We start from the raw sequence: 13,882 nt of genomic DNA on the forward strand, positions 1-13,882 counted from the left end.
GTATTTATTATTTTTTGTTATAGTATCAGGGATAGTAAACAGTTGCTTATTAGGTCTGAGCATCAGATGTCATTTCTGAAAATCTTGTGTAACAGCAGGTAACTCACGTACCGACAAGGCTTTATACCACCTAGATGCCTTTTTTTTTCTCTTTGTAATGAAACTACACAGGATTTGGGGTAGCTGCACAGAGGAAGAGTTTCAAACGGAGTTGAGAGTTGTGCTGCCGCTACTTGCTTCTTCACAAATATTTGAGTCATGTTCCTCCTGAGCGTACACGTTAACAGTGCAGCAAGAACAAACAGTAAATCAATTCAGCTGCAAATGCTACTGGGTGCTCTCCTCTCACCCTTCCTAGGGCTCAAAGCTACTCTAACTCAGGGGCTTAGTTTTACCTCTTCATTTCTCTATAAAGCAAGGAGTGCAGAGAGAGCATCATCCTGTGAATTGTTGTCAAATTCTTTGAGCTAAGCCGCAGAAGCACATAAGCACCTATTGTTTTGTGACCTTTTATGAAACGTATCCAGAAGTTAGACCACTGTCGAACTGTATAAGAGAGGCTCTCTTTCGAAAAGCAGAAAATAAAGGCTGCTAAAACAATTGTACCTGGTCCGTTGGAGTGAAAGGATGTATAATTGGGGAAGTATTGTGTTAATGTAACTTTTCTAACAGGAAGAGAACTGAGGAAGAGTTAAGACAAAAGGTTTATTAGGAAGCTGGGAACAGCACATCAACAGCACTAAATCGAAGAAAGCAAACAAAGAAAGGAAAGTAACTATGTGAAAGAACACTACTTCCTCCAAAAAAAAATTAACGATTTGCTTTCTCTTTTCACATGAAAACATAGATTTGTATTTTGTGTCTCAAAATTAAATATATTTAAAAAGTGGGGAGTTTAATATTAATATATCTAATTAATATATACTCTCTTTTTTGTATATTAGCTAGTTTTAGGGTAGGATAAACAGATCGTGGAAATGTTTTTAACAGTACAGTTGTTAAAATTTACAATGACTTGACTTTAGATACATCAGCGGAACACCTTAATCATGTACTTTGGGAATACCTAGTAATTTGTGGACTAAACAAGGGATTCTAGTAGGGAGCAGGCAGATGCTGTTTGGATCATCATGTTCCTGCTTCGAACTGGCTTTCACACATATGTCCCATATTTCAAATTGTGGATCTTCAAAGGCTAATCTAGAGAAAGACAATATAATAGTAAATTACAGGTGAGAAAAAGAGGGGGAAAACAATCAAGCAGATACAACTGTGTAGTAAAGAGACTTAAGGGCTACAGAAGGAAGAAAATCAAGCCAGACACATGAGCTTACCTTGTCTGAATATGAAGATATCCATTATTAATTGATCTTGGGATATGCAGACAGAATATAAGGGAAGTTATCCTCACTGTGATGGGCTTCAGAAAGGCCTTGAAACATCCCTCTTGGGAAGGATCTGATAATCTTGCATTTATAAATTTGCAATGCTTTCCTTACCTTTTATGCCCAGCAGTTGAGAAAGCTCATTGCTGTACGTGAAAGCAGAGGACTAATGGATGGCAGCTCTTCTCTCCTGCTGTTTGCAGAGGGAAGCACAATAGATTGTGGACATGCGGCAGCAGTTGTGGGTGGCAATGGAAGCAAGGACATAGCTGGTGGGAAGTGACAGCTGGGAATACAAAAGAAAAAGCAATTGGGATTTGAAAGCAACAGGTGGGAACAGGAATCAGAAAATTATAGTTAAGACCTCTGCGGAGACAGGAACTAATCCAGGCCTTGTTGAATAAGTCCATTGGAAGGGCAATTTAAAGAGACAAAAATGGAAACAAGCGGGGAGAATATGATAATAGCGTCTGACTGGAAAGCAAATGCAAAAGGCAAGTTCCTACTTCGGTAGCGGTACATGTTTCTTAGCCTGATGTATATCGTAATATTAATCTGTGAATAATATGCTGTGTGTTTTGATAGAAAAGAGTGGCTCGGCTGTTACTTTAAGAGGGAAACAGAGCTAGCTGTAGCTGTGAAGCTGCAATGAGCTCTTCCATGACAGGTGGACAGGAAGGGGACAAAAAGGGTTATTTAAAGTCTGCTCGCTCTTGGTGCAGTGGCAGGTGTGCTGGCAGACGGCTGGGCTCAATGACCTTCTAGAGTTGTGCTCCCACATCAACAGTGTGGGCTGGATGTGACTGACAGGGCCTCTGTGCCCTTAAAATGTAATGTCTGAAGTTAGTGCATTGGGTCATGTTCCAGCCAACGGAGGCAGTACAGTGACATGAGGTTCGCCACGTCCCCTGAGCGAGCCATGGTGGAAATGCGACCTCACCTCACGCAGCCTCTCATGGACAGGAGGCGCTGGGGCTGGTCCGCAGGGGCCACCTCAGGCAGCCATTTCGGGGCCATTTGGTGATCGGTGGTCCCAAATGCCACCATTCCCCCCTCACCCCCTTCCCGTAGAGGACCCTGCCCATCCCCACGCCAGGCGAGGGACCGACCCTGTCACCGATCGCGGCTCCTCACGGGGTGGGGGCGGCCCTGAGGGGACGCGCGAGCCTCGAGCGCGGCGCCCGCCCTGCGGGCGCGCGCGGCCACGTGCACCAGGCAACGGCCCCGGCGCGCGCGGCCACGCATGCGCGCTCCCCCCCACATGCACACCTGCGCGCGCCGCCGCCCTACTCTCCCCACTCCCCCGCCCTTCTCCCGCCTCTCGCGCCGTCCTCTGTGTCTCCGCGCCGAGTCCCGCCCCCCGCTCCCCCCCGAGGGCCAATGGGCGCCCGGCGTGGGGTGCCCGGCGGGGGCGGGGCCGCCCGGCCGCCTCTCTGCGCCTGCGCGTCGGCCGCCCGCGGCGAGGAGGCGGTGCCGGCGCCTGCGCAGAGCGGCGCGCTCCCCCTCTCCGGGGGAGGGGAGCGAAGCGCGCCTGCGCGTCGCGCCGCCCGCTGCCCAGCGCCCAGGAGGGGGGCCCGGCGCGCCTGCGCGCTGCGGCCGCCGTCCCCCCCGTGCCCCGGAGGGGGGGGTTGCTGCGCATGCGCGCCGCGCTGCCCGCCCCTCGCCAGCAGCAGGAGGAGGAGGCGGCGGCGGTGGTGATTCTGGCTGTGGAGAGCGTGAGGCAGTGCGAGCGCCACTGCCGCCCCCTGTTATCCGGCAGCTCCAGGTCCGGGCGGAGGAGGCGGCAGCGCCCCGGCGGCGGCGGGAGCCAGAGCGGCGGCGGTGGCAACAGCAGCGGCAGGAGGAGTCTGTGCCCGGCCCCCCCTCCCCCCCCCCCCCGCTCAGTCCCGTTACAGCCCCCCTCCCTCCGCGCTCCGCTCCGCAGCCACCAACATGTCGGCGCCGGCGGCCAAAGTCAGTAAGAAGGAGCTGAACTCCAACCACGATGGGGCCGACGAGACCTCAGGTGAGGCGACGCCGGGGGCGGGAAGGGAATGGCGGCAGCCGCCGCGGCCTCCGCCTCGCACCGCGCCGCACCGACCGCCATTTTCCCCAGCCACACGGGCCGCGGCCGGGCCGGAGGCGGGAAGAGCGCGGGGTCGGCCGGGCGGATGTGCAGGCCCCAGCAGCAGCAGGAGGAGGCCATGTTAGCGCCCTTTTGTCTCCGCTCCCCGGCCCGGCCTCCTTCCCCACGGGCGCAGGCGGGGCCGGGGCGGGGGGCGCTGCGGCCTTGGCGGAGCAGCGGGACCCCCCCTCGCCCCCCCCTCCCGGAGCAGCATCCGCGGAGCCTCATTGTGCTCCGCCGCCGCCGCCATGATGCTTCGCCGCCTCCCGCTCTCGGCGCCGCCGCCGCGTGGTGCTGCCCCGCCGGGCGGGGATGGGGCGGCCGCCGGGGCCTGTCGGCCCGGGCGGGGAAGCCACGCGGTGCTCGGGCGGCGCCGGCGATGGCACCCGCCCGCCCCGTCCCCACGTGCGATCGCGGTAGCTCCGGGATTTTTTAAAGGTCGCCGAGCCGCGGGGGTTTCTCCGGCCGCCGCGGGAAGGGCGCAGCACTCTCCTTCCTCCTGCCGCCGGGTCGCGCCGGCTTCGGTCACACACGTGCTTCTCCCCGTTACCCCGCGGCGGGGAGCGGGGCGGCCCATCCACCCGCCGCACCGGGCAGAGCTGTCTCCGAGGGCGGGCTGGGCCTTACCGGGGAGGCGGGAGCGTCCCGCCACCGCTCATTCGTCGCCCGGCGCGGGGGACAGACAGTGCTCCGGTAACCCGGGCTTCACCGAGAAAATACCTGCAAAACGGCGACTTCGAAGGTGGTTTTTTTTCGCTCGTAACCGTCCTTTCAAACGTTTTTGGGGTTTTCTTTTTTTTTTCGGTGGCGCGTTCCCGGTTATGCTATTTCTGTCGATATTCTGTCCTCTGTAAATTATTTAGCGTTCCTTCAAGTGTGTTGCTCTTGGCAGATACGGCTCGCGACTTTTCAATTAAATTGTTGTTAATCTCTCGTGATTGACTTATCATTTAAGTTGACTTGTAAAACTGCGTTAGGGGAACGTGAGCTGCGATTTCTGGGGGTGAACGCGCTTTGAGTGCCGTTTCATCAAACTTTTCTGCACTTCAGCCGTAAAACACCCTGGAAGTAGCTGAAGCTTTAAGGCCTCGTAACATTTATGACATTTAATAGAAATATCTGCGTGCTTTTGAAGTAGATGACTAGAAAAGGTCTTAAGGGAAAAGCCCAGGTGATTTGTCAGAATGAAGGGATTTTGATGCATTTTCGTTTGTTTTTCAGAAAAAGAGCAACAGGAAGCAATTGAACACATTGATGAAGTACAGAATGAAATAGACAGGTAAAGAAACTTGAAATGTAGCAGAAATTAAAACGTAACTTTCAAAAATAAAAATACGTACTAAAGTAAGCACTCCATAGTAGTTCTCACTCTCTTTAAACTCCGCCAAGATACACTTGTGTTCTGACTTGATTAGATGTAAGAAGTATTTGTGTATGATAAAAAAAAATGAAGTTGTATGCTGGTTTCCTGTGTAATTGTGTATAATTAAAAAAGTAGAACTTGAATTTAAAATTTTAAATTAATTGTGGTGACTTTGATAATAGAAATTTGTTTCGTATTGGTTTTTCAAGTTAATGCGTATGCTGTCTTACAAAAGTATTTTTGTGTCTGTAAGCAGAACCAAAAACTTGGTTGAAACATTAGCTTTTGTTATACTTTTTTTGTTATATATTCATGTGTTTATAGAATAACGTATAGAAAGTGTCACTGAAACATTAGTTTCATATGCCAAAACTCTGTGGGCGCTGTTGGTATTTGCCTGGATCTTACTTCCATGCACCCTGTCCTCCAAAGCCTACAGGTGACTGCTGAGGCTCTGGCCGGTGAAGTTGTTGCAGTATCAGGGCTCTGCCTGTTTACAAAACCAATTAAATGTGACGTCTTCAGATTTTACTTGTGTCGGCTGCAAAATTGCTTTGCTGTAGCTTGCTTGCCTGCCCAAAAGTTACAAAGAGCGGGTGACAGTGTTCTGTGCTACCTGTCTTCTGGTCTTTTGCAAACAAGATATTTAGGAAGTAAAACAGTACTTTGCTTTCTATAAATGAGGGACCGTCCCTCATGTAATGCTGCAAAACATACAATCTGTTAAGAACGTTTCATTAAGATCAGTGAGATTGCTTCTGGTAGTGTGTTTCTCAATAGTGGTTACAGGTTTGGGGCTCAGTTTTTTGTTGGTGATACCTCATTTGTTGAATATGGCAGACTAATCACACCCATTCAGTTTTTCGCTAACTACTGATGATGCGTCTTTAAATTTCAGTTCTCTCTCCTGTGGTTAATGTGGCTCTTTCTGTTACAGACTGAATGAACAAGCCAGTGAGGAAATTTTGAAAGTAGAACAGAAATACAACAAACTCCGCCAACCATTCTTCCAGAAGAGGTCAGAATTGATCGCCAAAATCCCAAACTTCTGGGTAACAACATTTGTCAACCACCCACAAGGTATATTCTTAATAGCCCTCTTTTCTTCTTTTTTTTCTGTAAATTCAGCATTTGCTTGCTTGTTATGTGCTTTGCAGCTCTGAGGGTTTTCTAGAATTTTTGCTGTGCATACGTTTAACAGAAGCCTGCTTCATATGCAAACGCTTCCATTTTGTCCTAGAGTATATTTTGTAAGCTTTTTATTTCTTGCACTTGTTGACCAAAGGAGCATCTCATTCACTAAAATCCAATGGTAGTTTTATTTCTGCATTTTAAATGACAAGTTTCTCACTTTTTTCACTTAATTGCGCTCTTTAAAGAGGAGAAAAAAAAGGATTCTAGTTGCTTTGGGGTGTTTTTTTTTTAATTGGAGGTGAGCTCCTTAGGACTTCACAATAAACTGTTTCTAGTAGACTACTTGGATTGGGCAAACTACATGCGTGATAATCTGCTTCAGGGAGAAGGGCAGATGCATCAGTACAGCTTTTGCTACTTTTTAACGTGGAGCTATAACAAGCAAATGTAATGTTTTCTCCTCAGCAAATGCAAATCACACAAATGCTAATAGTCTTTTGGCTGGTAACTTGAAAAAAATGGGCTGTGAGAAGTTGGCTTGGACAGATGTGTTGCTTTTCAAATCTTTCTTACTGTCAATTTGCTGTATTTCACCTGCACGATAACATGTTTCATAGCTTTGTTAATGTGGGATTCCTAATTCTGTCTTAGTATCTGCACTGCTGGGAGAAGAAGATGAGGAAGCACTGCATTATTTGACCAGAGTTGAGGTGACAGAATTTGAAGACATCAAATCAGGTTACAGAATAGATTTTGTAAGTACTTGAAATAATTCCTTCGCTTGTGGTTTTTCTGTTTGTTTGGGTTTTTTTTAATGCAATTGCGTATCGGGTTGTAGTTTGTAACTTAAATCTCTTCAGTTATCCATTTAGTACCAGGTTTGACTTGGTATGTGTGTTTACATTATGTGGGTTCTAACTCTTTGCTTCTGACTCTGCAGTATTTTGATGAGAATCCATACTTTGAAAATAAAGTTCTCTCCAAAGAGTTTCACCTCAATGAAAGTGGAGACCCATCTTCAAAATCAACTGAGATCAAATGGAAATCTGGGAAGGTATGTACCTCTGCATCTGGGAAAGATAATTGCTGCCCTATGTGATACCGTCACTTGAATTATGTTCCTTCTACTTTTTTCTTCTGTATCGAAGCTGTCTTGTCTTCCCTTTTCTTCCCCTCCCAACCCCCTTGCTGCTTCTCGGCATAGTTCATGCCCGTCTTGCAGGGTTTGGAATACCCTGTTTACATGGAGATCTGTAGTGAATTCTTTTGCCCAGTTGAGCACCACCATGAAAACTGTGAAAGTATAAGTATGACCACGTGGAGAGATTAACAAGTGCATTGGCTTGTCTCTCTTTGGCGTGGTCTAGACTCTGTGTTTTGGTTTTTTTCTAAAGATAACTTTCAAATAAGGAATTACAAGGACAGATGGGGATCATATAGAGGGGGGGTGATTATTTTTTTTTTTCTCCTCTTTATTTCCTCAGCTTCATTTCCAGACACGCTACATCTTTGTAGAAGTTACAGCCACACAGTAATGTGGGCACATCTTTCCTCCAGACAGTATTGAAACATAATTAATGTGCTGTAGTTTCTGTAAAAGTTGGGAGCGCTTTCATGTTATCCTGGAGATTTTGAAACGAGTATTTAAAAGTAGAACTGAGGGTTGCGGTTAAGTTGCTGCTTGTTTCGTCATCCTCGGGTTGAGAAGAAAACTTAATCTTTTTTCATGGAGAACTAGAACTTTTCCTCTTGTACAAGAAGTTACAGTCCAGTACAAACTAACTGAATTTGATCTTTACAACATACCACAAAATCAGTGTGAATTCTGGTGGTGTTCCTCATTAAACAGTCCAAACCTTTAAATGTTGTGATTCTATCAAGAAAGTAAATACTAAAGTTTGGAATTACCTTCTGATCAGAGAAAGAATGCATTTAAATAGCAGATAGTAACTTTCTTTTTAGACTTAGCAAACAGATCGTTGAAAACTTACTAAACTTGTAGGGTAAGGTGGTAGATACAGGCATATGTATGTTCTTGTGACCACATGTTGTAGGAGTTTGTGTAGTTTTTTTTCCACTTTACTACAAAGAATGGCCTGGAGACTTCACAGTGGGAAATCTCAGGATAAGAAGGCTAGGCAGTTCTTTATCTCAAGTTAAAGACAGAGCTTAGAGGTGTGGAGACGGACTGTTTCTTAAATTGTGTGTATATAGCAGTCATAGCATTTAACTACAATAACAGCTATTCTCAGAGTAGCATTTAGCCATTGTGAGATCTTCTAGGTTCAGTATGTCGTTAAGCACTTGTCATGCTTGTGCTTCCCCATGATATGGAAGCATAAATTAAATACAAGATCCTGTGAATTTTCAGTATTTCAGTGGAGGTCATTAAAAGAAACAGGTGGTTTTACTGTTTTTTTCATGTTCAGGAGAAATGGAAGTGGCTGAGTGGTATCTCTTTCTGCAAGTCATTTGGGTTCCAAGTGTTTCTTAAAGACCTCTCCCTGAAAGAGAGAGTAGTAAGTGACTTGTAGCTGTTTAGACAAGTATGTTTCTAAATGGTGCTTAGTAAAAAAATAGAAGTCATATAAAGATCACTTATTTAAGGAACTTCTTAACTTTCTTTTCAGGATCTGACAAAACGTTCAAGCCAGACACAGAACAAAGCCAGTAGGAAGAGGCAGCATGAAGAGCCAGAAAGTTTCTTTACTTGGTTTACTGACCACTCCGATGCAGGGGCTGATGAACTAGGAGAAGTCATCAAGGATGACATCTGGCCAAATCCATTACAGTACTACTTGGTAAGTATAGCACTGAGCTGTTGATCCATACCCATAATGGCACTGTGCAAGCAGAAGTGAATTCAATCGCTGTTGTTAATGTTGCATATGTGTCTTTAAGGTTCCTGATATGGATGATGAAGAAGGGGAGGGAGAGGAGGATGATGATGATGATGAAGAGGAAGAAGGATTGGAGGATATTGATGAAGAAGGAGATGAAGATGAGGGGGAGGAAGATGAAGATGACGATGAGGGAGAGGAAGGAGAGGTGAGTAATCTTACTTACCCCTTCCATCTCTGGTGTAGGAGAATCAAAAGAAATTTCTAAGAGGGATCTTGTAAGAATACTGAGCCATTGTTACAAAGGTAAAATAATTCTTTTCTGACAAAGTGTTTGGAGGGGAGAAGCAGAACTGTTACTACCTTAACTTGTAGAGTGGTTTCAGTGTAGGAATAAGTATGTTCGTGTATATGAGAAACAGTACAAATAAGTAGTTTTAGTAAATTTGTAAGAATTGCTCTAGAAGAACTCGGAGATATATATAGCATAACAAAATTCTGATTTAATTAGTGAACATTCTAGCAAGGCTTTACTTCTGTTGATGCATCCAGTTCTGTTATCCTCGCACCTGTTGGTTTACTTCTGCTTATGGCCAGCTTAGCTAAGGCTCAGGAATTATAAATTTCCTTTAGTAGGAAGTGGGATTCCAAGGACAGCATGCAGGGTGTTGGTAACTTAAAGTTTCGGCTGTCTTTGTTTCTGGTAATTGGGCGTGGTGTGTCTGAATTTCAGCGGCAAAAAATTATTTGTATTGAGGTAGGGCTGTTGTGGGCACCAGAGTACCGGGATCTATTATGTAATCTAGAAATTACTATGTTGCTCTTCAGAGTTTAAAATGAGGGAAAAGAAAGAAAAGAAAGATGACCCCTTCACTTTCTAAATGTTAAAGTTATGTCAATGTTTGTAGGTGATTCTGAGTCACGGTAGTTTTTCAAACCTGAAGCTTTTTCACTGGGACATCTGATTATTAAATGATTTCTATGTAGATAGGTACTCATGGGGAGTGTTACTACTCCTTAGTGAAGAGGGAGAGAGAGGCCGTCACAGAGCGTGCTACAAGTAACACTGTATGGCTGTAGTCTGCAGCTATCTGAAGTTTAGTGATTAGATTTTTTTAATTGTTGCTTATCTTTCAACAGGAGGATGAAGGAGAAGATGACTAATTGAACACTGATGGATTCCAAACCCCCTTTTTACCTTTTTAATTTTTCTCCAGTCCCTGGGAGCAAGTTGCCGTCTTTTTTTTCTTGTGCTCAGTCGCCTTGGTCTCTTGAGGTCTCTTTTTCTCTCCTCTACACCATGGTTCACAATTTATTTTGGGGGAAATACCTTGAGCAGAATACAGTGGAAAAGAATCTACCAGTTTCTGTTTCAAGTTCATTTTTATCCCTTTCTGTCTCAAAACAAAAACTGTTTATGGAATCAACACACCATGTTCTGTGGGAAAAAAGAAAACCTTCTGCTCCCTTCACTCTGCTGGAAGCTGAAGAGTGCTAGGCCCCTGTGTAGTAGTGCATAGAATCTAGCTTTTTTCCTTCTTTCTCTGTATATTGGGCTCAGAGATTACACTGTGTCTCTATGTGAATATGGACAGTTAGCATTTACCAACATGTATCTGTCTACTTTCTCTTGTTTAAAAAAAAGAAAAAAAACTAAAAAAAAAAATAATAAATGGGGTTATAGAAGGTCAGCCGGGGTGGGTTTCAGATGTTTGGGTGGGTTAAGTGGGCATTTTGACAACATGGCTTCTTCTCCTTTGGCATGTTTAATTGTGATGTTTAACAAACATCCTTGCAGTTTAAGATGACACTTTTAAAATAAAATCTTCTCCTAATGATGACTTTGAGCCCTGCCACTTGATGGGGAATCAGCAGAGCCTGTAGGATCTTATTTGGAATTGACATTCTCTATTGTAATTTTGTTCTTGTTTATTTTTAAATTCTTTTTTTTTTTGTTTCACTGGAAAGGAAAGAAAGATGCTCAGTTTTAAACGTTAAAGTGTACAAGTTGCTTTGTTACAATAAAACTAAATGTGTACACAAAGGGACTGGTTGGTCTTCACTGAAAGAAACAGCTTTAATATCCTCTTTTGAACTTGACTGCAGCTTCTTGGCATTTTTGTGGGCAATTGGTCAGTATTTATGTAGTGCAATGCAACCTTGTAGTTGCGTGGACTGATAATCAGTTCATTTACTTTCCACGTTTCATTTGGTAGTTCCTACTGCACACTCCATTTCTTGAATTACCTAACTCTGTAAGACAGGGCTGTAGGGTGCATATGCCTTGTGTGAAGACAGAGGTTTATATTCATGTTTTGCAAAAAGAAAAATCACTTGATTCTTAGATTATTTTTTTTAAGTAATAACGTGCAGTACTGTATCTCCAATAAACCAGTTTGCATGACAATATCATGCAAGCTCAAAATAAAAAGACCAAGGGGTCTTATAATAAGATTTGGGTGTTTTTGTAAGTCTTTTCAGTTGAAAATAAATCTTAGTGCAAGCTAATTTTTGGGCTATTTCAAAGAGCAAGATTCTTAGCAAAGCTCGTGTATAAAAAGTTGCTACTTCACTGCTTTCTTTCCTCAGTTGCAGCATGTATATATGCTTTAGATTACTCAGTCTCTTAAAGAGTACAGTATGCTTGTAACAATTTCACATAGAGGTTGTTGGTACTGGTATTCCACAAAGTGTAATGAAAGTTGTTTTAACATGCTGTGCTTTTGAAATATTTAAGAAAATGTTGTATCAGCTAATCTAAAATTCAAACAGCTAGTTCTCTTTGGATGTGTAGAAAAGACTGTCTTCTGGGAAGACTTGCTGTTGTATTCGCTGATTCCTTTTCCTCACAGAATTTGCTATAGTCAAATTCAGCTTTTTTGATGCTTAAGAGTACACTTAGCAGAACAAGATTAATCTCTATTTGAGACATGCCCAAATAACGTGTGGGGTGAACATTCTCTTTAGTGTCTGGTCCAGCTTGGATTCAATCCAGTTATCAGAGACAATACAATGTCCAGTCTGCATGTGATCAATGCAAAAATAAGACAACCATTTACTTTATTCCATCTCAACAAAAGCTTCTACCCTGATCCTGCTTGCAGGGCAAAGTAAAATGTTAATTGGTAATGGTTTCTTACCATCTAGAGAGAGAAGGAACAAAACCTATGAAGTCTACAAATTCTAGATTCTTTTTCATTTGATTCCATTTTGTTCTAAGATTGAAAACCGCTTCCTGTTGTGGTAGAGGGTCGATGTGCTATTACTTGCCATGATGCCTCATTACTTAATTTTTATGTAGTCCTAATTGATTGTAGTTCTTCAAGGAAAATAGTATTTTCCTAGGCTTTAATGCTTTAGGAAAAATATTGTGCCATTGTTACACTCTTGTTGGTTACTAGCAGAAAACCTATAAATACTGTTTTGAAAGTAATCAAAGCTTCACATTCTGTAAAGTAAAATACCATGAACAAGAAATGAGAAGTTGGATAATGAAATGCTACTTCTGAGATTTTTGCACATTCTTTAGGATTTTACAGGGTGCCAAAACACTCTTGCTACTGTACTGATAATACTGAATTTCCTGTGAAACTTAAGGGCTTACTCCTGGCAACAGCTAAAGAGTAAATTAATGTGCTAAAAGAATAAACCATATTTGTTAAGTGTAATCCTATTTTTTTTTTTCCTAGCAGTGGAAATGAGTAGGGAGTAACACATCTCTCTGCAACACTGAAGAAATACTGCAGATGGCCATCATGTGCTCTGACTGTTCACTTAATGTCTCTAATTTGGCTGATATATTTAATGGGTGTCCATTTTTACTTGATTTAATTTGTATATGCACATAAAGAGCATTTAAAGGTAGACATCCACCTTGGATAAGAATGGGAGATTCATTCTTATTAAATATCTATCTGTATCCTGTATCTCTCATTAATTCCCCACAGCTGCTTGATCTCCTTGCATCCAGTTAATCCTGCCAAGTGAAATTTGTCGAGGTGGAAGCTGAATTCAGGCTTTGCAGCCTGAATTTCCAGGGTTAGAGTGTAGACTTGGCAGCAGTTTAATAAAGGTGAAGCTACTGTGCTGGGGCTGTATCACTTAAATGACTCAAAGGCTTTTTTTCTTTTGTTTGAAATTTAATTGCTATAAAATGGAATCTTTTGTCTGTAATTTCTGGTGCAGAAGGAGAGCAAGTACATGTGTGTGTAAATACAGTTAGACAGGTTTGGTTTTTTAAAACAGATTATCTGTGTGCTTATTCATATTTGTCAACATAGTTTTTGTCCCTGTAAACAAGCATTCTCTGAATCGATTTCTCAGTCATTTAATGCCATTCATTTGAATCTGTAAGCTTCTCTTTGTACCACACTAAAACAGGTGCATAACGATACTACTTTTGTTTATTGGATACTGTTCCTCAATTTTGAAGCCATGAGTTTTGTTTTTTTTTTTTTTTTAAGAGACTGAACTCAATGAAATAATTTCTCTGATGTACCTTCACAATATCCTTCTGTTTGAAGGAATTAAAGTACATTTAACTGTTACTTGATGTTACCATTTCTAAGAGTCTTTGTCAAAAGAATCAGTTATTAGTCCCAAACTCAGCATCGTCTTTGATGGGTGAGGTTGATAGGGCTCACTTCTCTTATGGATATCAGGTGCCCAGTGCGATAAGAATGACAGGAGGTCACAAGTGACTCTGAAACAAGACGCTTGCTTCCTCCGGGGAACAGATTTATGGTTAATCTCTTGCCCTCCCTCTCCTAGATTAAAAATGGAAACTTCTAAGACTTTTTCTCTTGATCATCACCTTCTCTGAGTGAAGGTACTCTAGTGAAGGGAGTCCTGTAAGACACATAACTCCCGGTGCCTGCTAAGTAGCCTTAGCTTTGCTTAGCGCAGCCGGGGGGGCTTCGCTCTCCCCCGGGGCAGAGCCGTGCCCGCTGGGGCCGGCTCCCCGCGGCACCGTGCCGCCCGGGAGCTACCGGCAGGGTTCCTGCAGCCCCCGACACGGGCTGTAGCAGCGCTTCCCCCCAGGTGTTCCTGCCTGCTG

General features: G+C 43.8%; 1 protein-coding gene and 1 long non-coding RNA gene across 2 annotated transcripts; one reads left to right on the forward strand and one right to left on the reverse strand.

Annotated features, from left to right (window-relative positions):
* LOC134523813 (uncharacterized) lies at positions 1-2,685 on the reverse strand. Its single transcript, XR_010073413.1, has 3 exons — positions 2,495-2,685; positions 1,500-1,671; positions 1-1,200 (listed from the first exon to the last, which is right to left on the reverse strand). It is a non-coding gene; the product is annotated as an uncharacterized LOC134523813 (long non-coding RNA).
* Positions 2,686-3,007: 322 nt separating this feature from the next.
* On the forward strand, positions 3,008-12,494 carry SET (SET nuclear proto-oncogene). Its single transcript, XM_063353208.1, is given in 9 exon segments — positions 3,008-3,249; positions 3,251-3,390; positions 4,711-4,768; positions 5,790-5,932; positions 6,638-6,741; positions 6,927-7,040; positions 8,617-8,787; positions 8,888-9,034; positions 9,967-12,494. Coding segments are annotated over 9 exon segments (1,128 nt in total). The 5' UTR covers positions 3,008-3,022; the 3' UTR covers positions 9,991-12,494.
* The last annotated feature ends 1,388 nt before the right edge of the window (positions 12,495-13,882 follow it).

This window comes from Chroicocephalus ridibundus, chromosome 15, assembly GCF_963924245.1.
Source record: "Chroicocephalus ridibundus chromosome 15, bChrRid1.1, whole genome shotgun sequence".
Taxonomy (NCBI): Eukaryota; Metazoa; Chordata; class Aves; order Charadriiformes; family Laridae; genus Chroicocephalus; species Chroicocephalus ridibundus.